This window comes from Pelobates fuscus, chromosome 5, assembly GCF_036172605.1.
Source record: "Pelobates fuscus isolate aPelFus1 chromosome 5, aPelFus1.pri, whole genome shotgun sequence".
Classification (NCBI taxonomy): Eukaryota; Metazoa; Chordata; class Amphibia; order Anura; family Pelobatidae; genus Pelobates; species Pelobates fuscus.
In genome coordinates this window covers 230,379,219-230,406,972 of record NC_086321.1, presented here as the reverse complement: position 1 = coordinate 230,406,972, position 27,754 = coordinate 230,379,219, and the positions used below count along the sequence as shown (strand labels likewise).

The 27,754-nt window shown below is 41.5% G+C and overlaps 1 protein-coding gene across 1 annotated transcript in view; it reads left to right on the top strand.

Annotated features, from left to right (window-relative positions):
* Positions 1-27,754, top strand: part of ERMP1 (endoplasmic reticulum metallopeptidase 1) — a 62,157-nt gene that overhangs the window by 22,764 nt on the left and 11,639 nt on the right. The window contains exons 6-8 of the mRNA XM_063455109.1: positions 1,163-1,255; positions 9,906-10,118; positions 13,313-13,533. Coding sequence (XP_063311179.1) covers positions 1,163-1,255; positions 9,906-10,118; positions 13,313-13,533 — 527 coding nt within the window. The remainder of the gene's footprint in view (positions 1-1,162; positions 1,256-9,905; positions 10,119-13,312; positions 13,534-27,754) is intronic.

Sequence of the window (27,754 nt, the reverse complement as noted above, 5' to 3'; positions counted from 1 at the left end):
AAAGGAGAGAGCAGAGAGGAAAAGAAAGAGAAACATTATCTTCACTCTTATTCTAATTGTATCTCTTCCCTACACACCTTTTCTTGTTGTTTTTATTTGAAGCTGTGGTTTGTTTTTATAAATAAAAAGTTTTGTATTGTTTGTGGTGTAATTATAACTTTTAAAATGAAAAACAAAATATGTGAATTCTAAAAAAATTTGCTTTGTGTATTGGTGTCTGGGTAATGTGTGATGTATACTATTGAAAGACTACTGAGTTATATTAATTTATAATGACTGACTGGTATGGTGTGTGTCAGTCTTTCTGTCTGTCTGGTTATTTTGGTGGCCATTGGGTTTTATGAATGCGCTGGGGGTGAATAATTCACATGTCAAAAGAAAGATCTACTTTGTAATGGAGCTAGTCTTCTATTATTTATTTTTTGCTGGCTCCTAGGCTTGCATTTCTAATTCGTGAAGAAGAACAAAATAAGTTTTTTTTTTTTTTTTTCTTGGTCTTCAGGATTCCAGTATTAACAGAGGGGACCTGCATTTGGCCATCCCTTAAAAATATCAAGCAGGGATCCTAAGGACTTATTGATGTCCACGGAGATCGTGATGTGACTGCCCGTTAATTGTATGCATGCAAGCAACAAACCTACACTGTTTTTGCTTTAAAATGCAATGCTTGACTCCTGCTTTGTTATTAAAGGACAACACCTAAATATAATAATCCTTTCATCAAGTTTTGAAAGGAAATAGATTTTTAATTTTCTTTTTTTAAATGAAGTACAGTATATGTAAAATAAATTTAAATCCCTCTAGTGTGGTTTGAAAACTGACAGTCTCTATGGTCTTTCCAGGTTAGTTGCCTGCATAGTAGTGACATCATCAGACCAATGATGTCCTCTACTAAAATAAGGGATGCATTTCTATCTAATTATTTTTGATGTTTTGACAGAAAAACAAGCCTCTTCCAGGCACTATTAGCCTGCCCATCCATCTAAGTTGTGTATGTGGAATTTACACTTCCGAATTACCACTACCAATTCTTTAAAATTACCCTACCCTTAGTGCTCTTAGCTCTGTCATCTTACAAATTAAGCTATCCTAAATTATTGTGTTTGAAGGAACTATTGCTACCTTCTCTTCTAATGCAATGTTTTTTTTGTATAATTTATAGGTATAGACTTGGCTTTTATTGAGAATGGCTACATTTATCATACAAAGTATGACACAGCAGACAGAATTCATACAGACTCCATACAGAGAGCAGGTTTGTATTATATTTTGATAAGAAGCTTTGTGCTTACTGTAGCAATATGTCATTTTACCAAGTAAATGCACTATGTCACTTTATTAATTGAAGACCACTCTTTCTTTTGGATTTATCTTAATCTTTAATTTTATTGTTTAAAACCGTTGTTAACAATAACAGAAATAAATTAATACTATTTTAATCTAAAAATGCAATTGTATGTTTGTCTGGACTTACCTTGGAAAGTTTCAAACCCTCATTAAAGGGTTCTAAAAACCAAAACAACTTTAGCTTAATTACCGTATATACTCGAGTATAAGCCGAGGCCCCTAATTTTACCCCAAAAAACTGGGAAAACTTATTGACTCGAGTATAAGACTAGGGTGGGAAATGCAGCAGCTACTGGTAAATTTCTAAATAAAATTAGATCCTAAAAAAAATATATTAATTGAATATTTATTTACAGTGTGTGTGTGTATATAATGAATGCAGCGTGTGTGTATGAGTGCAGCGTGTGTGTATGAGTGCAGCGTGTGTGTATGAGTGCAGTGTGTGTGTGAGTGCAGCGTGTGTAAGTGCAGCGTGTGTGTGTGAGTGCAGCGTGTGTGTGTGAGTGCAGCGTGTGTTATTAATATTTTATTTTGATTTTTTTTTTTTTTCCGGCCCCCCTCCCTGCTTGATACATGGCAGGGAGGGGGGCTCTCCTTCCCTGGTGGTCCAGTGGCATTGGTAGTTCAGTGGGGGGGGGGGCTGTGGGGGCTGCAGAGAGTTTACTTACCTCTCCTGCAGCTCCTGTCAGCGCTCTCCTCCTCCGCGCCGTCCGTGCAGCTCTTCTGTCAGCTCCCACTGTAAGTCTCGCGAGAGCCGCGGCTCTCGCGAGACTTACACTGGGAGCTGAGAGGAAGTGGGGTAGCCAGGAAGAAAAGTGTTTAATGAATAGGTTGTGTTGATAAATTATGGCAATTCTTAAGAGTGGGGTTAAATAGGAAGGCCGTGTGAATTTCAAACAAAGGAAAAGATAAGGCAGGGAAGATTGGTTGAAAGGTACACTGGGAGGAGAGAAGGGTGCCTATACCGCCTACTTTATAGTTGAGTCTGGGAGTGTGGGAGAATAGTAGGCCACTGAATCAAGAAGCAGGAGTTATCAGAATAGAACAGCCAGGTCTCAGTGAGTGCTAGTAGAGTGAGAGATTTTGAAATTAAGAGGTTGTGTACAGTTTTCGATATTTTGCTGCAGACGTTCCACAGTGTACACGGACCATTGGAAGATGATGAAAAACTACATGGTACTGGGATTATGTTTATGTGGTTTCTGGTATGCCTAGTGTGAGAAGAGGAGGTGATGGGTCCTGGGTTGGGAGAGACATCGCCAACTGCTAGAAGCAGGAGTAGAGACAATGACAAGAGGTCAGAGTGGGTTTCGTATAGATGAGGTCTTAGATGAGATTGTTTGGGAGTAGCAGAGAGAGAAGAGGAAAAAAAGAGTGCAGGACTTAAGATGAGAGAAGGGCTGAATTGTAGCAGAGAGGAGTAAAAGTGGAGGATGATGGAAGTGGGGTTGATTACTGATTTTGATACGATAGAAGGAGAGGGGAAAAGAACAGGAGGAAAAGATGGCGCATTGCTCAGATAAGCATGCAAACTATCAGGCTTGGAGGTGTTGGGGTAGGTCGAGTGGTGAGGAGAGGAGATAGAGGGCTGTACAATGTTTGGAAAAAAAGTATATAGGATTGGAATATACAACTAGGAGTAAGGACACTGTTACATTCATGACAGATTGCTAGATATAAATAGCGAGGCTTTATTGAACTAACCTATGGGGATTATGAAATTTCCTGTGAAAATTAAAAACAGAAATGAAAGTATAACCACTAAATGTGGCCAGCATTCGTGATAAAGTGACTACACCAAACAACTCAAAATAGCCCATAAAGAATATCCTGTATATTGTGGAAATTTTCATTCCTATGCTGCCATATTGTCTCAATAGCGACGTAGACCTAGTAAACCATTCGGTCAAATTTCCATGAATGAAAACTGAAATGGGCAGACCCCCAAATTTGTCCCTGAAAGGTCCAAAAAACAAGAACACCTGTACATGGAGGTATTGCTGTAATCACGAGACATCACTGAACAGAAATATGGATGTTTTGTTGTAGTAAAATGAATAAGGATGATGATCTAAACAGTGAACGTTGGGTTCTATATCTGGCACTGTAACTTTCAAAAAAACTGTATATTGTGTAATAGTTGTTCTCATGTGTCTTTGCAGAATAGAATTTTTTTTTTTGGGCAGTATTTTATTCTAATGATTTATTTATTTTTTAAATGTATTTCAGACTTGTACCTGCCTTGTATTATTTTTGCTGATGCTTCTATAATTCAGGCCTTGGTACTCTTGTCATCATAAATATCTCCTGGTTAATTTATTTAATTTTTCCACATTTCTTATTAAACTCCCCATATCCCACCCATATCCCACCCATATCCCACCCATATCCCACCCATATCCCACCCATATCCCACCCATATCCCACCCATATCCCACCCATATCCCACCCATATCCCACCCTAGCCTATTTATTAAATCCTATTGTGAGTTCCTATCTATCAATCTGCTTTCCCTGCTTACTTTTGGAGAGAGAGAGAGCACATCTTGCATCCATTATATTACAATAAATTGTTTTACTCTGTTTAGCTGCTCGTTTTGGGGAGTTCTATACGTTCATCCCATCTCCTCCTCTCCTCATCCCTGTCACGTCCCCTCTCTGAAACTGAATATCAGTTATGCCCAACTTGATTATTACATTCTAAGGTTAGGAGAGAGGAGAAATACGATATTACTTCCAGCTCCAGTTTGTAGTTATTTAACCCCATCCTCCCCCCCCCCCCCCCCAAAAAAATACTTTTTAGCTCTATGGGATTTTATCCATGTATCCCAGTCTTCTATTTGAGTATATCTATTTCCTAAGTTCACCAGGATACCCCTTTCCATTTTTTGCCTGCCACATGACTTGTGTAATTAGTTCTTGGGTGCATGGGATTGTCACCATTTTCCAATTTCGTGCTAAAAGTAATTTAGCTGCCGTAATAATATGTAGCGTTAACCTTGGTGTCATTTTTGGCCAGTTCAGGTTTAACAGGACCACTTCAGGCTTGAAGACTAATTTCATTTCTGTTATTTGGTATATTACATTGATTACATCTTTGCAGAATTTGTTTATGGGTGCACATTGCCACCATGTATGAATCAGACTGCCTTCATTAACATTACATTTCCAGCATCTGTCTGATGACACCGTTTCGGTGTTAGGTACCATCTGTTTGAGAGTTTGAATTGCGTTTCAGTAAGATTTAAGCAATGTATATATTTATATAATTTGTTTAGGGAACCTATCTACTCTTCTTCTGCTATATGTACTTGCAATTCTTTTTCCCATTTATTAATCAATTCTATTGGTTTGTCGTGTCTTCATCTGTATATGACTTTGGCGCATTTTGCCAACAGATGTTTGTAATTCTTCCGTTTGAGTAGGTGTGTGAGATTTATAATATTCTCCCCCTTGTTTTTAATGAGGTATTCTGCCATGGAGCCCTTAATTCGCAAATAATTAAAGGCTTCCCTGAGGGAAATATTAAATTCCTCCATAATTTGACTGAAGGACTTGACTTTATGTTCCCTTTTTGTCTATCTATTTTAATATTGCCTAGCATATCTGAGATGAAAATGGAAGCACATCTATTATTCTATATCAAAGTCCTTTGTTAGTTATAAATTTGTCCCCCCAGCTTGTTAATTCTTTAAGTATCTGTGATTTGGTTCATGCCTCTTCAATACATTTTTTTATTCACATCTAAGACCCAAAATAGTGAAGATAGGTTTCCTACCCCAGTTTTATCTTTTTCCATTTTGTACCATGTTTCTTGAGTTGCCGCATTGTTTTGTGTGAGCAGTATACGAAGAAGTCTACTAGCTATGTAACATTGCAAAATATCTGGGCATACCAATCCTCCATCCTGCCTTGATCTGACCAAAACTTTCATTTTAACCCTTGCTTTCTTGCCTCCCCATACAAACGTAAAAAAGGATGAGTGTCATAAAGATAACCGTTTTCTGGGAAATCTAGAGGGATCATTCTCCATAAATACAGCCATTTTGGTAGAATGTATAATTTTAAGATGTTGATCCTGCCCAACCAAGAAAAGCCCAGACCTTTAAATCCCTTAAATTTGTATTTATTTTTGTTGAGATAAGTTGGCTTCTATTCGGTCTTTCAGATCTGAAGTTAGGGTTATGCCTAGATACTTTAGCCTATCCTTATTTTTAGGGAGCCCGATATTTGTACAAGAAAGTTTGTTAACTTTTTTTTTAAATATTTTTAGCAATAAATATTGATTTCTCCAGAGTCATTTTGTATCCTGAAACTTTAAAGTATTTATTTATCTCTTTTAGAAGCTCTGGGACCGAAATGTTTGGTTCTTCTAATGTTAGTAAGATATTGTTTGCATAAATATTAAATTTTATTTGTCCTACCGCATTAGTCAAACATTTAAATTTTTTGGTTTTGTCTTATTGAAATTGCAAGGGGTTCTAGCACCATTATATACAATAAAGGGGAAAGAGGACACTATTGTCTAGTCCCGTTCTTAATATTGAAATTTTGTGATGTAAAACCTGACCCTGTTACCTTTGCTGATGGAGAGCTGTAGAGAGCGGACATGGTTTGTAATATTGGTCCAGTGATTCCAAATTGTTTTAAGGTAGCGTTAGAGGGGTTCCATTGTTCTGTTTCTTCTAGTATGTTTATTATTTTTGAGATTGATTGAGGACCTCCCTGGTATAAAACCTACTTGGTCATTATTAATTAACTGTGGTATAACTATTTTAATTCTGTCAGCAAGAATAAAGCATCAAAAGTGATTGAACTGCTAAATGGCAATAAATTGAGCAGTGAAATTTCAGAGGCATGGCCTATACACCAAAACTGCTTAATGAAGCTAAAGTTGTTTTGGTGACTATAGTATCCCTTTAACAAATTGATATATAATTAGCATGTGTGTGCACTTAATATGAAAGAGGTAAATTATGGTTGAGGAAACATGTAGCTCAAATTCTAGGTTTTCTTGTGGTTCAGACCTTGGACAATTGCCTCCGTCCTTAAGGAATTAAACTACTTTGCTTATGCAGCTCTAGCAAACCTCCCTTGGCTGAGACTCACATGACCTTCCTACACACTTCCTGAAAAAGAGTATACATTTTTCGGGCCTCTTACACAGTGTGTTTAATTTAGAATTGTTTTTGTCTCTTGTTCTATTAGCTGCCCACTAGAGCCTTCAAAAGCCTCATGTATGTTTAAAATTAATTTAGCAGAGCAGTAGATACAAACTTCTAAAGTAAACACGCTGTACTGTAAGATCTGATTGAAAATAAAAACATTTTTCTTCATGAAGGCTATGTGAGTCACAGCCAGGGGAAGTTAGGATTACATAAGCAGAAACAAAAGTGAATTAACTGCTTAACGGCAGAGAATTGAACCATGAGATTGCAATAGAATGATCTATAGACTCAAACTGCTTCATTAAGATAAAGTTGTTTTGGTGCTTACTAGGGATCGACCGATATTGATTTTTTAGAGCCGATACCGATAACCTGTGAATTTTCAGGCCGATAGCCGATAACTTACCGATATTCTGTACATTTACCATTTTGAAAAAATAAACTATTTCTAAAGGTAAATGCACAAAATATACATGCCACATGTAGTGGATGCAGTGTGTTTAGACAGGGTAGCTGTGTGTGGTTGTGTAGTGTGTGTGTATTTGTGTAGTGTGTATATAATGCATGCAGAGTGTGTGTGTTTGTGTAGTGTGTGTATAGTGAATGCAGTGTGTGCGTAAAGTGAATGAAGTGTGTGTGTGTGTATATATATGTGTGTGTGTGTGTGTTTGTGTATGTATATATATATATATATATATATATATGTGTGTGTGTATAGTGAATGCAGTGTGTTTGTGTAGTGTGTGTATATATATATATATATATATATATATATATACACTGAATGCAGAGTGTGTGTGTAGTGGTTGCAGTTTGTGTAGTGTGTGTGTGTATAGTAGGATAGCTGTGTGTGGTTGTGTAGTGTGTGTGTATTTGTGTAGTGTGTATAGTGAATGCAGTGTGTGTGTATATAATGAATTCAGACTGTGTGTATGTTTGTGTAGTGTGTGTGTATATATAATGAATTCAGAGTGTGTTTGTGTAGTGTGTTTCTATAAGGCAGTTTGTGTGTGTGTGTGTGTGTGTGTGTTTCTGAAGGTTTTTTAGTCCCCTCTCCCTGCTTCTTACTTGACCAGGGAGGGGGGATATGGCATTCCTTGGTGGTCCGGTGGCATGGTCTGTGCAGTGGGGACCCGCAGCAATCTCTGCGGATTGTGTTGTCAATAGCCCATCAAAATCTGTTATTTAAGAACAAAGCGGTACTTTAGACTGTTAGAAAAAAAACTGCAGATTGTGTTGTCAATAGCCCATAAAAATCTGTTATTTAAGAACAAAGCGGTACTTTAGATCATTTAATGCTCTGTATTGCACATGTCCAAAGTAGCTAACCTTTATTTGTGTGTAATCATAAGCAAGAGCAAGATTTTAGTTACTTGTATGTATGTCTCATAAGTGCAAAATTTCACATGATATTTTTCAACTATGTCATAACTTAATATAAGAATGTTATACTTAAAGGAACACTGTGCAAACCTATACTCCTAATGCTATAGTGCCGCTGTCCCCAGTTAGATATATAATATTAGATGTTAAATAATTTATTCACTCTGGCATCAAGACTCCCTCAGTGCTGTTCACCTCTCCTCCTTCCGCAACATGATGGAGGAGGCTATGGCCTCCTCTGTGATGGTCCGATCCAATGCACCTCTTAAAAGTGTATTGATGACCTAATGGGCATGCGTCATGAGTTCTGCATGCTTATTGGGTTCCTCACACAAAAGAGTTGTTTTCAATGCATTGCAATGGGTGTCCATGTCACATGATTGAGTTTTACTTGGTCAATATTGTGGAAATGCCTCTAGTGGCAGACAGTGTGACATTGAATGTTTTACCTTGCAGGGTTAAAAGGACAGGATTACAGCACTCAGACCACTTAATTGAAATTAAGTGGCTTTGGTGACTATAGATCCATGTAATTCACTTGTTAAAAGGTCATTATTTATTTTAAATTTGACAATTTTTATTGGAGACACGTACATCAAACACATTACATCATGGTGTACAGTGCAATACAACTGATGTTGTCCATATATCTTGGCAAACAATCAGTTTTGTATATGGGTATGTTAGCAATACATGGTACATGACATTACCAAGTATCCATTACGCTTTATCTCCATCTTTTTATTGAACAATAAGTGATAAACAAAACAAAGTAAGCATGATAAATGGGTGGAGGAAGAAGGTGGATGGTGGTGTTTTTGCTATTGATGAAATTAAAAGATTATTGTTACTGCTTTTGGTGGGTCTATGGTAAGTCCCTCTTTGGTCCCTCAGGCTATGCCCAGACCTTACATATGGTTAAAAAAAAAAAAGAAGTTACCTGTGCTCTCTTCTTAATCCCTATGTATTTTTAGACAAATGGAGGTCATTTAGTTACTCCTGGCAAAGATATCTCTAATGAGACAGAGAGGGGTAATTTTTATATGCACCCATATATACTTATTAACTCTTAATAGGGAACACATGGGATGGGCGGCAGCATTTTAATAAAGCTGTGTGATAAAAAAAAAAAAAGTTACCTGCGCTCTCTCCTTAATTCCTATGTATATTTAGACAAATGGAGGTCATTTAGTTACTCCTTACACCTTACATATGCCTCCAACCCTGCATGGGTGAGTAGAACATTTCTCTAGTGTTAATTATTAATTTGCTTTTCCCCTGTGCCTCCCTACCATCTGGTCCCACCCCTGCCATGTGACCATCATCTTACGTTTTCTCCCCTCTAGCTCGGAAAGTACCAGTTCGCATGTTTTCATTTTATGTACAGGGGAGATTATATCTGTTAATGTGCTTGGGTTTGTCCTTTTCCAATGCCTTGCCATTAAGGATAGGGTTGCCAGAAGGACGTGTATGATCACCACTTTATTGTCCCAGTGTATCTGGGTTGGCAAGCTCAACAATAGTAGGCCCAGGGGTTGTTTAGGGATATTCGTCCTCGCGACCTCACACACCAAACAGTGCACCTCCGTCCACATTTTTTTAAATAACTGGATATGTCCACCATATGTGGATCATTGTACAGTTTGTGTCCCGCATGTCCAGCATCTCGAGGAGCTCCCAGGAAATATGCGCACTAGCCTGGCTGGGACCATATACCACCTGAGCACTATTTTTCTGAGTAGTTTCAGATGTGAAGAACAGTGTGTGACCCCTTTTAGTGCCTGAAGGGTTCTGGCCCATAGGGAAACTGAAATGCTCTCCCCACAGTCTCGAGCCCATTCTGCTGTGTACCGGCGCCTCCCGAAGGGTTGGTGTTTGTTTAGTGCCATGTAGCACATTGAGAATTGCCCTCTAGCTGTTAGGGCACCCACACACATCTTCTCAAATGGAGACATGGTTTTATTTGAAAGATCATTATTTTTAATGATTTATTTCCTTTTTTTTCAGGTGACAATATATTGGGTGTGCTGAGATACCTGGCTACCTCTCACCTATTAGGTGACTCCTCGGAATTTCGCCATGGGAACATGATCTTTTTTGATGTTTGCGGACTGTTTGTCCTGTGTTACCCAGCCCGCATTGGAACAATGATAAACTACATTGTAGCAGCAATAACTTTTTTTTACCTGAGCAAAAAAATCAGAAAATACAAACTTATTGGTGAGTGGCATACATTACTTTATTTTAGATATGTATTGAGAGAGAATTCTATCTGACACGTACTTAAAATCATTTTATCTTTCTCTATCTCACATTTTGGCATTCTGGTAATTTTATATATGTCATGTATGGATTTATTATTGAGACCGATTTCTCAAAGCAATGCCGAGTGAAAATAATACCTCGGGCCAATTTCCCTTTCATTTGCTCCACACTGCATTCTAGCAGTCATTCAGCAGATACCTAGAATTGCAGATTATACTGCAGGTGTCATCTGAGAACTGCAGCAGCAACCAGCAATGCCCTGTTTAGTACAGATACTCTGTATAACTGTACATACCATATATGGGGAATTGTGGTCATATAAAAATAAAACTTTTCTTTTCTTTGTAATTTTAGTAGGCTGCATTCTTGGTAATGCCAATATTCTCCTGACTAATACTCATAAGCATTGTATTGAATGGTAGTTCTGCTTTTATGCTAACGTTTCAGACCCCAAAACACAATATAACTGTAGGAGTGCCGCAAATAGATGAGCTGCAAACACTTGCTCGATAGGTAACCCACTATCTTTCAACATCTATTAAACAAAACAAAAAACAATAAAAGAGCAATTGGTGCTAAAATTATCTATGGTTATCTAATTATTATAAATGGTATAAACCAATCCCAGCAAAAAAGGGGCAAAGTATGCTCACACTGAGACACAGAGCTGTACATTAGGTACAACAAGACAAACAACTCTAACAAAACACATTTGACATATAGGAATAGTAGGTGAAAAGGGCAAGAAACCAGGAAAATGAACCCCAGTAAAAACAGTTAAAAATATTATAGAAGTTCTTCATTCTTTATTTTACAATATGAAGTTATAAACATCCAAAAATAACCTCTAACCATGAACAAATACACCCTATAATGTCATAATTAATTGGAAACGATTGCTATGGTTATAGGTATCATTAAGAGAGTCACTATTGCTATATTAATGGGACACTACGCAGCCCAAATACAGTTGCAAGAAAAAGTATGTGAACCCTTTGGAATGATATGTATTTCTGCACAAATTGGTCATAAAATGTGATCTGATCATCATCTAAGTCACAACAATAGACAATAACAGTCTGGTTAAACTAATAACACACAAAGAATGAAATGTTGCCATGTTTTTATTGAACACACCATGTAAACATTCACAGTGAAGGTGGAAAAAGTATGTGAACCCCTAGACTAATGACATCTCCAAGAGCTAATTGGAGTGAGATGTCAGCCAACTGGAGTCCAATCAATGAGATGAAAGTGGAGGTGTTGGTTACAGCTGCCCTGCCCTATAAAAAACACACACCAGTTCTGGGTTTACTTTTCACAAGAAGCATTGCCTGATGTGAATGATGCCTCGCACAAAAGAGCGCTCAGAAGACCTACGATTAAGAATTGTTGACTTGCATAAAGCTGGAAAGGGTTATAAAAGTATCTCCAAAAGCCTTGCTGTTCATCAGTCCACGGTAAGACAAATTGTCTATAAATGGAGAAAGTTCAGCACTGCTGCTACTCTCCCTAGGAGTGGCCGTCCTGTAAAGATGACTGCAAGAGCACAGCGCAGACTGCTCAATGAGGTGAAGAAGAATCCTAGAGTGTCAGCTAAAGACTTACAAAAGTCACTGGCAATGCTAACATCCCTGTTAGCGAATCTACAACACGTAAAACACTAAACAAGAATGGATTTCATGGGAGGATACCACAGAGGAAGCCACTGCTGTACAAACAAAACATTGCTGCACGTTTACAGTTTGCACAAGAGCACCTGGATGTTCCACAGCAGTACTGGCAAAATATTCTGTGGACAGATGAAACCAAAGTTGAGTTGTTTGGAAGAAACACACAACACTATGTGTGGCGAAAAAGAGCCACAGCACACCAACATCAAAACCTCATCCCAACTGTAAAGTATGGTGGTGGGGGCATCATGGTTTCGGGCTGCTTTGCTGCGTCAGGGCCTGGACGGATTGCTATCATCGAAGGAAAAATGAATTTCCAAGTTTATCAAAACATTTTGCAGGAGAACTTAAGGCCATCTGTCTACCAGCTGAAGCTCAACAGAAGATGGGTGTTGCAACAGGACAATGACCCAAAGCATAGAAGTAAATCAACAACAGAATGGCTTAAACAGAAGAAAATACGCCTTCTGAAGTGGCCCAGTCAGAGTCCTGACCCCACCCCGATTGAGATGCTGTGGGATGACCTCAAGAAAGCGATTCACACCAGACATCACAAGAATATTGCTGAACTGAAACAGTTCTGTAAAGAGGAATGGTCAAGAATTACTCCTGACCGTTGTGCACGTTTGATCTGCAACTACAGGAAACGTTTGGTTTAAGTTATTGCTGCCAAAGGAGGTTCAACCAGTTATTAAATCCAAGGGTTCACATACTTTTTCCACCTGCACTGTGAATGTTTACATGGTGTGTTCAATAAAAAACATGGCAACATTTCATTCGTTGTGTGTTATTAGTTTAAGCAGACTGTGATTGTCTATTGTTGTGACTTAGATGATGATCAGATCACATTTTATGACCAATTTGTGCAGAAATCCATATCATTCCAAAGGGTTCACATACTTTTTCTTGCAACTGTGCAAATAAAAAAAAAAATCACAGTTCTGTAGATATACCCTCAATGAAAACATGAATGCATTTAATTATTGGGAGTCTATTTAAAAACAAACCTGCCTTTGCAAGCCACCCCCTTCTAACCCAGCCCAGACTTTCTGTGACTGTCCAATCAGACTTCCTAATGAGAAGTCTTTGCAAGGCAGGTGCTCTGGGTAATTGCTGCCTCTTGAGTTTAGCTCCACTGAGCTAAGCAGCCATGTGGTAACAGGACCGGTTGTCTTTACTGACCGTCGAGGGATGTAGCAAGGTTAATTTATAAAAATGCCAATTTCTAATTAAATCAGCATTTTTTTTTTTTTTTTTTTTTTTTTTGAGGACACGCTCTTCATACATAAAGTGCTTTAGGGCTCTGGAGTGTTCCTTTATATTTCAGCGTATGCCCCATCCTCCCCTCAATAAAAAAAAATGTATTTAATTTTTATTAGAAATTAGTCTCCTGGTCCTTATTGTTGTCTCCATATTCTATTAAAGTCACATTTTTAAATACATATTGCTAACTTTGATCTCCCTTAAATTATTTAGGTGTGCACTATTCATGGGACCTGATGTGTGGGCTGTTTATTACTATAGTGAGTTGGATCTCTGCTCTGGTATCTGTCCTCATAATAGCAGTGTTAATATCACTTGCTGGAAAAGCTCTGTCTTGGTACACACATTTCTATGTTTCTGTGTGTCTTTATGGATCTGCAGCTTTAGCCAAGATAATACTGGTGAATTATCTGGCCAAGAACCTCTATTATACAGTAAGTAGCAAACCAGTTTACAATTTCTGTTTAAATGGAAAGCACTTATTTGATTTACAGTGTTAGATATTTCATCAAATTGTTGCTGTGTCATACTAAGAAATATACCAGGGAAAAAAGGTTACTAAAATATAACAGAGTATATGTAAAAATATAAATTAATAGTATTATAATGGAAGCGTGAAAGGATATATAGGTTCCCAGGCTCAATATTTCAATATTGGAAATGTAACCCTGGTGAGTAGAAATTCACCCTTGGATCAGTATGCTGTTGACTCTCAAGGCTTTCACTAGCAAGTAACTTTTAAGGCCCGGCTAGTAGCGTAACACTTACATTTTTAAAGCAACACTATAGTGATACCGGAGAAACTGACGGAAGCCAAGCACAGAGAGATGGACACAGGTTTCTTCAGGAAGGAAGAGATTCTTTATTGGATCACCGATCGGGACTCAGAGGGACTAACGTCACCAAAATACAGCAAGTTCTGAGCCCCGGACAATAGTGCAGGCTCCTTATATAGGCACATAACTCCTCCCATATTAAGCTCCACCCGCACATTCTCTTAACCAATCAACACAAATAAGAATTAACTTCCTGTTTGACCGCATGGCTTGTCCAGCACAATGGAGGAGGGGGAATACTACATCCTGTATTCTTGCACATGCTCCGTACACTACTGATCGTATCTTGCCTCGTGCAACCAACTGATCGATACGTCAGCATATGCACGTACACATGCCACGTGGTAATCTCGGCCTACTAAATTTATTTTTACCGAGATTCCACCACATTCCCCCCTTTGATGCCTCTTGATATTTCACAATTACTTGAGGCATCACTTAACCTTGGTTTGCATACACCGCAAGTTACCTTGAACCAGACCAGACTTATCTTATGATGTGAATCTTTTAACACTCATCTTCCTGCATTGGTTCTCCCTGATCTAGAGCCTTATATTTATAAATCGCCATTATCTGTGCAGCAGCCTTCCTCTCTGCTATATTTCCTATCAGGCTTTGCACAGACCTAACTACTAAGGGTATAAGACACGGCAGGACTAGACACAACATTAAAATCAGTAGGACTCCACCTACCACTGCCTTAAGCCCTCCAAACCACTCATACCAGCTACCAAACCAACTACTTGGATTATACCCTTTCCATACCTGAGTAGGCACATGCGCTAGTTTAACCATATGGCTAGTAAGCTCAGCTATCGCTTGCCCTTCGTCATCTATTTGAAGACAGCAATTGCTCAGGTTAAACTTCCCACATACACCTCCCTCTACTGCCAAAAGGTAATCCAAGGCTAATCTATTTTGGTAGACTGCCGTCCTCATCCTGGTGTTATGCTTCGCTAGAAGATTGAGCGCTTGTGATGTCTCGTTGGTGATAATCTCAACCACCGCCTGTAATCTTATAATACGGTTGAGCATATAAATAGGGGTTCTGTAACCAAAGGTACCATCCTCAGCCCACGTGGCTGGCCCATAATAATCTATAATACGCTGGGGAGGCCATTCATCATCTTCCCAGGCGCCTATCTCTATGGGTCCCCTTTTCTTCCTATGATTCACATCATACACTTTAACACCTAAAGTCTCACCTGTTTCAATCGGTAACAAGAAGAAGGATGGTTTGAGCATACCCAACACACATGCCCCTTCCCAGTCCTGTGGCAACTCCGAATAGGCTTTCTTACCACAGATCCAGTACAAATTTGCTGGGGCTCTCCAGGTAGATGTGATGGATAAATCAAACCACACATCCTTTAAATTGGCGTATCTAGCAAACGGGTTAGATGGTTCTGAGACATTTGAAGCCGACCACCAAGTTGTATTCTTTGTATCATCATCATAAGCTTTTTGCCCTAGACAAGTTAATTCTCCTACAGAAGTATTATACATTATTCCTTTCCTTGCTATGCAAACATAACCTATGATGGAGGTCTTTAATCTCCACTCAGATTTACCTCTAACACTCATATGATAATCGGCTTGTGTAGATATTAGTTGGTCAACTGCCTCAGAACCGGACATTACCTCCTTTGCTTCCCAAGGCCATTGGTCTCCCATGTTAGTACCTCCACACACATAGCAGTTGGTAACATTAAGACTACCGGCAATACTTTCGGCTAAATCGATGAACAGGTTTTTAGCATTATGGGGGATCTTATTATCTATACTCATCTCTTCATAAAAGGAATGGTATACTTGATGAGTTTGGGAGGATACCGTATCAGTCTCTATCCCTATAAACAATAATGTCCCAGGATCTAAACCCGTCCCGTATATCTGAAACCCAAATAAATTGCCATATTTGTCTAAGAACTTATCGGGGTTATTTATAAATATATGGATGGGATTACATTCCATAGACTTACAATATGGGCTAGTCGGCAACTTAGTCACTATCATGTCTTTGTCTACTGTCTGTCCCCAAGTCGCCCACCCCACACAAGACCAATATGGGCAAAAGTTATAGTCTTTATTTGGGCATCTAGGACTCACATATTTATTTTTACTACTGGGACAAATATATTTATCATTAGACCCATACGTCCTCTCCCATCTAAGATCCCCACATACATTCCATGGCTTTCTACCACTCGATATCGCTTTACACGCATCAAATAGCAGAACACCCGAAGAATGTACGGATTCTAACACCGTCTTATTAATTAGGGTCCCCTGAGGATCTCCATTCCTGAGAGTCAACCAAATTGTACGAGGTTGATACTCTGGACTGAAGCACTTAGGTTCTCCTACTCCTAAATGGCACACACTATAGTCTATATTTAAGTATCTACATCTCGATACATCTCCTTTACACTCGTATTGTGAATGCCAAATTAGGGTTTGGGAAATATGGTTACCTGTTCTCGTAGTCTTAATGCATACCTCACAGCTAGGAGTGTCGGTACCTCTACCTTCCTGAATATAAAAACACATATAAATAAACACTATCAAAAGCACATCTTTCGCCGTCATCCTCAGTCTTCGTCCGTGCGAAGGCACCTCAGCTTCCAGGATGTGAGGGCTGCAGGGAATGGAGTTCTGCTCGTCTTCACAGGTGTCCCTTCGAGACTTTCCTGGCTTATATACTATGTGTTGGTAAGCGGACAGGCTTTATTATGGCCTTCTCACTCACGCACCAAATCCCTGTAACAATAAAATTTGTAATCCACACGATTCCTCGTTACTCCGACTGAGTAGTGCGTTTTAACCGGATCTTGCAGGGATTCTCTGTATTTGCTGTAACTTGCCAAGAATCGACTGCTGCTGGTTTAACCCTGGAGTGATGTATCCACGGAGTCACTTCGGCTACTTTTATCGCAGAACTCTGGGGTCTATATGCAGTATGAAGCCTCCACTTTATACCAAGCATATGAGTCAGTTGTTGTAGGCACTGATGAACAAAAGCTGGACCATTGTCCGATCCTATAGAACAGGGTAGTCCATATCGGGGTATTATTTCTCGTAGCAGGAATCTCACAACTTCTCCTGCTTTCTCTGTACGAGTAGGACATGCTTCTACCCAGCCTGAATAGGTGCACACAATTACCAACAGGTAACGATGTCCACCCGATTTAGGCATCACTGTAAAGTCTATTTGTAGATCGGACATGGGGAGTCCCCCCATAAACTGGACTCCTGGTGGCTTTACTGGTCCTTGTCTTGCATTATTTTTAGCACACGTTACACATCTTCGTACAATGGCCTGAGTCAAGTTGGACAATCTTGGTATGTAGAAATGTTTTCTGAGAGATTCTTCAGTACTGTCTCTCCCAGAATGTGTCCCGTTATGATAATTTTGGACAATTTCTACCGCTAGTGATGCTGGTATGACTATTCTTCCATCTTCTAGCTGATACCACTTGTTCTCTAAATACTTTCCCGGTTCAGTCTTTAACCACTCCTCTTCTTGAGCTGTATAAACTGGAGTCCATTGGGACAGTGGGGTTGGTATAAGAGCAGCTATATGCCCCACATATTCCTGTCTTCCTGATTCAGCAGCACGCTTAGCTGCACTATCTGCCATCCGATTTCCCTTGGTTACATCACCATCTCCTCTCAGATGCGCTCGACAATGTATGATACCGACTTCTTTCGGCTCCCACACTGCTTCCAATAGTTGTAGGATTTCAGCTGCGTATTTGATTTCTTTGCCTTCTGAATTCAGTAGTCCTCTTTCTTTATACAAAGCTCCATGGGCATGAGTGGTTAAAAACGCATACTTAGAGTCCGTATAGATATTCACTCTTAAACCTTCAGCCAATTGTAACGCTCGTGTTAGTGCTATTAATTCTGCCTTTTGTGCTGATGTTCCTTTCGCCAGTGGCCGAGCTTCTATCACCTTGTCTATTGTTGTCACTGCATATCCTGCATAGCGGATCCCTTCTTTCACATAACTACTGCCGTCGGTATAATATTGAACATCGGGGTTCTGGATGGGAAAATCACGAAGATCTGGTCTACTTGAGAATACTTCATCCATTACTTCCAAACAATCATGTTGACTTTCAGTAGGTTGTGGCAAAAGGGTAGCTGGATTTAAGGTGTTTACAGTCTCTAAATGCACTCTTGGGTTTTCACACAACATTGCTTGATACTTGGTCATACGGCTGTTACTAAACCAATGATTTCCTTTGTAATCCAACAACGTCTGTACTGCATGTGGGACTCGTACATAAAGTTCTTGACCCAGAGTGAGTTTATCGGCTTCAGCTACTAGCAGGGCGGCTGCAGCTACGGCTCTTAGACAAGGTGGAAGTCCGCTGGCCACTGCATCCAATTGCTTAGACATGTAGGCAACAGGTCTTTGCCATGATCCCAAGTACTGTGTCAATACTCCCACAGCCATTCTTCTTTGCTCGTGTACATACAGGTAGAATGGTCGTGTGTGATCAGGTAGACCTAATGCTGGGGCACTCATCAAAGCCTTCTTCACATCTTCAAATGCCGTTTGCTGTTCTTGGGTCCATAAGAAGGGGTCGTGCTCTGTACCTTTGATAGCTGCGTACAGAGGTTTTGCCAGTATCGCATAGCTGGGAATCCATATCCTACAGAAGCCTGCTGCCCCCAAGAATTCTCGCACTTGTCTTCTATTCTTGGGTATTGGTATTTGGCAGACAGCCTCTTTTCTCTCTGGCCCCATAATTCTTTGACCTTCAGAGATATGGAATCCCAGATATTTGACAGTTGGCAAACACAACTGAGCCTTCTTTCTAGACACCTTGTATCCTGCCTTCCAGAGAATGTGTAGTAGATCGTGCGTTGCTTGCTGACAGATTTCTTTTGTAACTGCTGCTATCAACAAGTCATCTACATATTGTAACAATACACACTCTCCTGGGATGGACTCGAAATCCAGTAGATCTTGACTTAGGGCTGAACCAAATAGGGTAGGTGAATTTTTAAACCCTTGGGGCAGTCTTGTCCAAGTCATCTGGCGTTTTGAGCCCGTTACAGCGTTCTCCCATTGGAAAGCGAAAATACATTGACTTTCTGCGGCAATTCGGAGGCAAAAGAAGGCATCTTTGAGGTCTAAGACTGTAAAGTAGGTAGCCCCGCCCGGAATTAAAGCAAGCAGGTTATATGGATTGGGTACAACTGGATGTATACTAACAACCGCATCATTGACTGCTCTTAAGTCCTGCACAGGTCGATACTCATCTGTACCGGGCTTTTGAACAGGCAGCAATGGGGTGTTCCAGGGGGAAGTACAGAATTTTAGGATACCATACCGTATGAACTTATCCAGATAGGATTGGATGTTCTTCTTAGCCTTCTGCGGAATGTGGTATTGTCTTAGGCTCACTGGATACACCCCAAGTTTTAGTTCAATTTTTATAGGTGGAATATTGCGGGCCAGTCCTGGTGGGTTGTTCTCTGCCCAAACTCCTGGTATGTTAAATAATGTCTCATCACTCCTAGGGTTTTGGCTAGTCAACGCTGTATAAAGTCGCCACTCTTCTTCCTTTGGTACGGATAATGTCATGATACCTGAAGGTCCATTAAACTTTAAAGATGTTGTTCCATTTGGTAGGAACGTAATCTGCGCTTGTAACTTAGATAGCATATCACGTCCCAGCAATTGGACTGGACATTCAGGCATATAAAGGAATTGATGTTTTATTACGTGGCCTCCCAATGTACAGAGTCGACTTTTAAGAACCGGTTTTTCAGCACTTCTTCCAGTTGCTCCTATCACAGTAATAGTCCTTCCAGATGGAGGAGCAACTAGATTAGTCACCACTGAATGTTCGGCACCAGTGTCGATCATGAACGCACTCCTTTTCCCCCCTATTGATACATCGACCATAGGCTCCGCTCGACCAAGGGGGATGGAGCCCGGTCGGTATCAATAGTCCTCCATGACCGTGTCAGCCAATCCTACGAAGTCCCTGCCTTCTCTATCGCGGGACCTTTGCGCTGCTGGAATATACCTGTCTTCCCTAACACTTCCTCTGTTCCCATTACTCCCTCTATTACCATTACTCCCTCCGGGGCCTCCTCTACCTCTCGCTCTGCCTCTAAAGTTTCCGTAGCCTGCCCTGGGTAGGTCTCTCTCGTACTGCTCTCTTTGCGGACATTCGTTCCTCCAATGCCCTTCTTCCTTGCAATACGCGCACTGATTCCTACTCAAAGGCTCCCTACTCCATCTACTATCGCCTCTATCTGGGCCCCGTCTATCTACGCCTGCGATCGCTACCGCTAGCATATCAGCCTTTTTACGCATCTTGCGCTCCTCCTCTTTCTTACTTTCTGTTTCCCTATTCATATAAACCTTATTCGCTACCTCCATTAGTTGGGTGATTGACATACCTGCAAACCCTTCTAACTTTTGTAGCTTGCGCTTAATATCTCCGTAAGCTTGGCTGACAAAGGCAGAGTTCACCATTCGGGAATTATCTGCGTCTTCCGGATTAAAGGGGGTATACAAGCGGTATGCCTCCAATAATCGGTCATAAAAGACACTGGGCGCTTCATCGCTTTTCTGAATCACCTCAACTGTCTTCGACATGTTAATAGCTTTCTTTCCTCCGGCTTTCATGCCAGCAATTATAGCGTCTCTATAGGCTCTGAGTTGAACCATATCAGCACCATTTACATTCCAATCGGGATCGGTGTTGGGATAGTGTGTTGCGGCCCATGCTGATGGATTGGCTTGGTTCAAAGTACGGGCTTTATCCTCTAGTGCCTTAATGGCTGCTTGATTTATTCTTGTCCTTTCCTCATTGTTGAATAAAGTCATTAATAACTGCTGGCAATCAGCCCATGTCGGGTTATGTGTCTGTACTATTGAGGTGAACAGATCAGTCATAGCTTGTGGTTTCTCAGTATACGAGGAATTGTGGGTCTTCCAATTTAAAAGATCGGTTGTCGTGAATGGGACATATACAAAGACTGGGTCAGCATGTGCCATTTGGCCTGCGGCATCGATATAGGCTGACCCAGGATTCAGACGAAGAGGCATCTGATAGTGTTTTAATTGTTGGGCACTGGTCAACTGTCGGGTCTGTATGGGGCTACGTGGAGGGGCGTCAGTCATAGGTTCCAGTCGGGGAGAAATAGGGTATGGGGATATGGGAGTTTGGTTTTGGGAAAAGGTTGTAAATAAAACACTTCGAGCCGAGCTAGATGAAGCTTGACCGGAAGTCTGAAGTGGTGCCAAAACAGGATATTCGTTTTTAATGGGGGTTGGTTCTGATTCCGGAAGGGGAGATTTAGTACGAGGGGGGGTGGATCCTGTACTGGAGGAGGAAGCGGAAGTGGATGGGGGTAATGAGGGGAGGGTTGCAGGACTTCCTGCATTTGCGTCACTTCCTCTTAACGGAAAGTAAGGGGGCGGCAAAGGGATCTCGGACTCAGGGGGCGTGTCCAAAATGGGCCTAACACCAGTCCTAGTGGACGAACAAGTCCTAGCTACCATGAGGCGACACTGCTCCTCGTGGCATGTCCGGAGCCATTTTGGCGAGTCATTTACGGCCTGTCTCCAACAATCAATATAAGGAAACTGGCCGTAAAGTTCAGGCCTACCTGATACAGCCACGTGTAAGCGCTGTACCAGAGTTGGATCCAAACTGCCACGTGGCGGCCATGCCGCAACCAAAGTAGGCCACTCCCTAGTACACAAAGTGACCAAACGTACAGGAGACATTTTAACCCCAAAATCACATGTTTTGAATCCCTTTTTAAAATGCTTCACCATACAACCTAAGGGATCCGGAATCGTTGACTGCGACGCACCCATACTTAACAATGGAACGTCGTCGATAACGAATACTATACACGTGTACTATTCAACAGTCACACCCGTTTCCTCTGGCAACAGCACCACGTGGTACGGTTACCAAGTGAAACGTACACAATAACAATAAACACTCAGGGAATTCCCGTACACACACAGCTGTTACACCAGTCACTATATAATCAATATTATGCCCTTTGGCGTAACTATACAGTCACCCACGCTATAATTCTCTATATACGAATTACCCATCTATAACACACCCCAGTAACATCGTCTTTTACAAATAGCGGTTACAGTACGGTTATCATAGGTCAAAGCACAAGTTAAGGTCACAATACAATTATTAGTGGTTATGGTGTTAAACATGCAATGGACGACAATGATTAGTACTTATATACAGTGTCAGTAAATATACAGGGTTATGGTACCGTGCACTATAATACAGTAACACACTATTAACACTCTCGCTAGACGGCTGAGCTCGCGCTATCTAACAAGATATACACTTTACTAAACAATCGTTAACACATTTACAATTCCCAACTAAACTATTGGCCAGTACCTTGAATGGACTACCTAAAACTATATACACCCGTTTTGGTTAGCCACACTGCCCAATCACCACATATAGCGAGCTAGAGAACCGAATTTACACAGGCGCCTCTTAGTCGCACTATCAAAAGTCTAGTGGGTTCCAAATTTACACGCCTTCCCACTTAGCCCAGATAGGTTGAGAGCTAGCGAACCGAATTTACACAGGCGCCGCTTAGTCTCCCGGTCCCTCCGACCTAGCGAACGTAATATACACCCTAGAACGCTAGTCTAGACAAGACACCGGTGTCCGGCTAGGGCTATTTACACCAGGACCCCGCCTGACTAACAAAATCAAACGGTCTGACTAAAGAGCGTTCGATCGAGCGGTGCGCCTTCGCTCCTTCCCTCCGACAGAGGGGGCAGATACAAAGATTCAAAACCCCTTTGGGCCTACCGCACAATCGGTATACCCCTAGTGGGTCCTGCCGTCTAAAACAGCAGTTGTCTTACCTCCTCGTTCCTGAACCTGAGTTCACACTCATCGACGGGGACACCCCAGCACTTCTCACGTAGAGGCCGATGATCTCCTGGACAACAGACCAGTGGCGCCGAGACGAAGGGAGGTCCACGCAGAAGTTCAGGGGTGCAGCCGTAGAGAACGTGGGCAAAGATAGACCGTCTCACGCCTCTGCCTCTCAGCTACCGTTGAACGATGAGTTTCCCGGCCAATGCACCAAATGATACCGGAGAAACTGACGGAAGCCAAGCACAGAGAGATGGACACAGGTTTCTTCAGGAAGGAAGAGATTCTTTATTGGATCACCGATCGGGACTCAGATGGACTAACGACACCAAAATACAGCAAGTTCTGAGCCCCGGACAATAGTGCAGGCTCCTTATATAGGCACATAACTCCTCCCATATTAAGCTCCACCCGCACATTCTCTTAACCAATCAACACAAATAAGAATTAACTTCCTGTTTGACCGCATGGCTTGTCCAGCACAATGGAGGAGGGGGAATACTACATCCTGTATTCTTGCACATGCTCCGTACACTACTGATCGTATCTTGCCTCGTGCAACCAACTGATCGATACGTCAGCATATGCACGTACACATGCCACGTGGTAATCTCGGCCTACTAAATTTATTTTTACCGAGATTCCACCACAATAGCATTACAATTCTGTATTACTAATGCTATAATACTCCTGTCCTTAATTGTAGGAAGAACACCCTCCCTCCCCCAGTGCAATAATTAATAATAATAATAATAATAATAATAATAATAAAATATTTTAATTAAAGCAAAACTATAGTCACCAAAACAACTTTTTTTTGTTGCCATTTAGGAGTTACTGCCATTTAGGAGTTAAAGGGACACTATAGTCACCTGAACAACTTTAGCTTAATGAAGCAGTTTTGGTGTATAGAACATGCCCCTGCAGCCTCACTGCTCAATCCTCTGCCATTTAGGAGTTAAATCCCTTTGTTTATGAACCCTAGTCACACCTCCCAGCATGTGACTTGCACAGCCTTCCATAAACACTTCCTGTAAAGAGAGCCCTATTTAGGCTTTCTTTATTGCAAGTTCTGTTTAATTAAGATTTTCTTATCCCCTGCTATGTTAATAGCTTGCTAGACCCTGCAAGAGCCTCCTGTATGTGATTCAAGTTCAATTTAGAGATTGAGATACAATTATTTAAGGTAAATTACATCTGAAAGTGAAACCAGTTTTTTTTTTTTCCATGCAGGCTCTGTCAATCATAGCCAGGGGAGGTGTGGCTAGGGCTGCATAAACAGAAACAAAGTGATTTAACTCCTAAATGACAGTGAATTGAGCAGTGAAATTGCAGGGGAATGATATATACACTAAAACTGCTTTATTTAGCTAAAGTAATTTAGGTGACTATAGTGTTCCTTTAACCCCTTAAGGACACATGACATGTGTGACATGTCATGATTCCCTTTTATTCCAGAAGTTTGGTCCTTAAGGGGTTAAATCACTTAGTTTATGCAGCTTTAGGCACACCTTCCTTCATGTGACTTCCTAAACCGTTCTTGTAAAGAGTCATCTTAAACTTCCTTTATTGCAAATTCTGTATACCGTATATACTCGAGTATAAGCCGACCCGAATATAAGCCGAGGCCCCTAATTTTACCCCAAAAAACTGGGAAAACTTATTGACTCGAGTATAAGACTAGGGTGGGAAATGCAGCAGGTAAATTTCTAAATAAAATTAGATCCTAAAAAAATTATATTAATTGAATATTTATTTACAGTGTGTGTATATAATGAGTGCAGTGTGTGCGTATGAGTGCAGTGCGCGTATGAGTGCAGTGCGCGTATGAGTGCAGTGCGCGTATGAATGCAGTGTGTGAGTGCAGTGTGTGTGTGTATGAGTGCAGTGTGTGTGCGTATATATTAATTGAATATTTATTTCCAGTGTGGGTATATAATGAATGCAGTGTGCGTATGAATGCAGTGTGTGTGTGAGTGCAGTGTGTGTATGAGTGCAGTGTGTGTATATAAATGCAGTGTGTGTGAGTGCAGTGTGTGTTTGTGTATGTGTTGGTGGGGGTGGGCATTTAATATATTATTAATTATTTTTTTTATTTTTTTTTATATTATTATTTTTTTTGTATTATTATTTATTATTTAATTATTATTATTATTATTATTTTTTAAATTATATATTTTTTTTCGTCCCCCCTCCCTGCTAGATACATAGCAGGGAGGGGGGCTCTCCTTCCCTGGTGGTCCAGTGGCATTGGTAGTTCAGTGGGGGGGCTGTGGGGGCTGGCAGACAGTTTACTTACCTGTCCTGCAGCTCCTGTCAGCTCCCTCCTCTTCCGCGCGGTCTGTGCAGCTCCCTCTGTCAGCTCACACTGTAAGTCTCGCGAGAGCCGTGGCTCTCGCGAGACTTACACAGGGAGCTGACCGAGGTGCTGAACGGACCGGCGCGGAGGAGGAGGGAGCTGACAGGAGCTGCAGGAGAGGTAAGTAACCGCTCTGCAGCCCCCACAGCCCCACTGTCTGTATTATGGCAATATAAATTGCCATAATACAGACTATTGACTCGAGTATAAGCCAAGTTGGGGTTTTTCAGCACAAAAATGTGCTGAAAAACTCGGCTTATACTCGAGTATATACGGTAATTTCGAATTGTTTATCTTCTTCTCTGATAAGAAGAATATAATTCCTGTATATAATTAAAGTTCAATTTACAGAGCAGGAGATAACTTTTGAAGTAAGTTACATCTAATTGAAAGTGAAACAATTTTTCAGCAAGCTGTGTGAGTCACAGCCAGTGGAGGTGTTGCTAGGGCTGTATAAACTGAAACAAAAGTGATTTAACTCCTAAATGGCAGAAAATTGAGCAGTGAGACTTCAGAGGCATGATCTAAATACTAAAATGCCTTAAATAAGCTAAAGTTGTTTTGGACCTCTCTGCTCCCCACAATGTCATGGCCTACTCCAATGTTCTTCAAAGGGGAACACCTGATATACATGTGCTGTGAGTGCCACGTGTATATTCGTGAATCTGTGCTTTCCTGTGGGGCTTTCACTTCACATGACCGAGCTTTACTCAGTCAGTGCAGCCAAAGCGCCTCTAGTGGCTGTCATACTTACATCCATGTTTTACGTTGCAGGGTTATGAGCAGTGGCGTACATACCGGGGTCGCGGCTGCGACCGGGCCCGGCCCACCAGGGGGCCCGGCCGCCCCTGCGACCCGGTATGTACCCACAGGGCCAGCCTCTTCTGCTGGGGGGGCCCAGGAGCCGGCCACCTCCGGGCCCCCGAGGCTGGCCCTGCTGTCACCCGGCTGGCGGGCGCGCGAGGGAGCACTGTCCCCTGGGTGCTCCCTCTTCAGCTCCCTCGCGCACCGCACTGAAACCGGAGCCGGAAGATGACGTCATCTTCCGGCTCCGGCATCAGTACGCGGCGCGCGAGGGTGCTGAAGAGGGAGCACCCAGGGGACAGTGCTCCCTCGCGCGCCCGCCAGCCGGGTGACCAGCAACACCACTGGACCCCAGGGAATCCCCCCAGCTCTCACACAGGTAAGGAGGCTGGGGGGATTAAATTAAAAAAAAAAAAACAGAAAAAACGTGTGTGTGTGAGTGTGTGTTAGTGTTAGTGAGTGTGTTAGTGTTAGTGAGTGTGTGTGTTAGTGAGTGTGTGTGTTAGTGAGTGTGTGTGTTAGTGAGTGAGTGTGTTAGTGAGTGTGTTAGTTAGTGAGTGTGTTAGTTAGTGAGTGTGTTAGTGTTAGTTTGTGTTAGTGTGTGTTAGTGAGAGAGTGTGTTAGTGTGAGTGTGTTAGTGTGAGTGTGTTAGTGTGAGTGTGTTAGTGTGAGTGTGTTAGTGTGAGTGTGTTAGTGTTAGTGTGAGTGTGTTAGTGAGTGTGTTAGTGTTAGTGAGTGTGTTAGTGTGTGTTAGTGAGTGTGTTAGTGTTACTTTGTTAGTGAGTGAGTGTGTTAGTGAGTGTGTGTTAGTGAGTGTGTGTTAGTGAGTGTGTGTTAGTGAGTGTGTGTTAGTGTGAGTGATTGTGTTAGTGAGTGTGTTAGTTTTAGAGTGTGTTAGTGTTAGTGTGTGTGTCTGTTACTGAGTATGTTTGTGTGCGTCTGTCACTGAGTGTGTGTCTGTCAGTAAATGTGTGCGTCTGTTCATGAGAGTGTGTGTGTGTGTCTAAAGCACTTACCTTTCTCCAGCGCCGGGCTCCCTTGGCGCTGGGGATCTCTCCGTCCCGATCCGCATCTCAGCTCCGAATGCACATGCGTGGCAAGAGCCACACGCGCATTCAAACCGCCCATATAGGAAAGCATTACTCAATGCTTTCCTATGGACGTTCAGCGTCTTCTCACTGTGATTTTCACAGTGAGAATCGCAGAAAATCCTCTAGCGGCTGTCAATGAGACAGCCACTAGAGATGGATTAACCCTCAGTGAAACATAGCAGTTTCTCTGAAACTGCTGTTTTCAGCTGCAGGGTTAAAACTAGAGAGACCTGGCACCCAGACCACTTCATTGAGCTGATTTTATCTGGGTGTCTGTAGTGGTCCTTTAAGTGTATGTGTTTATGCATGCACTGGCGTACATACCGCGGTCGCACGGGTCGCAGCCCTGCGACCAGGTGCCCGCCCGCCATGTGTTGCGGCCCCAGCCCGCGCAGAGTAAGCGGGGGGGGGCCCACAGATCAGTTTTCGCACCGGGGCCCCATGGGTTGTGTGTACGCCACTGGTTATGAGAACAGGAAAACTGTTCATTGAGATGAAATGGTCTTGGTGGTCTTTCTTAAGCCCAAGGTTCATTATTGTTATTTATCTGCTACGTTCCATGCTATTATAGATAGTATAAATGTGGTCATCCAATGTCCCCATACTAAATATATTGTTATGGTTATTTCAGTGCACGTTAGAGGGAGAGATTA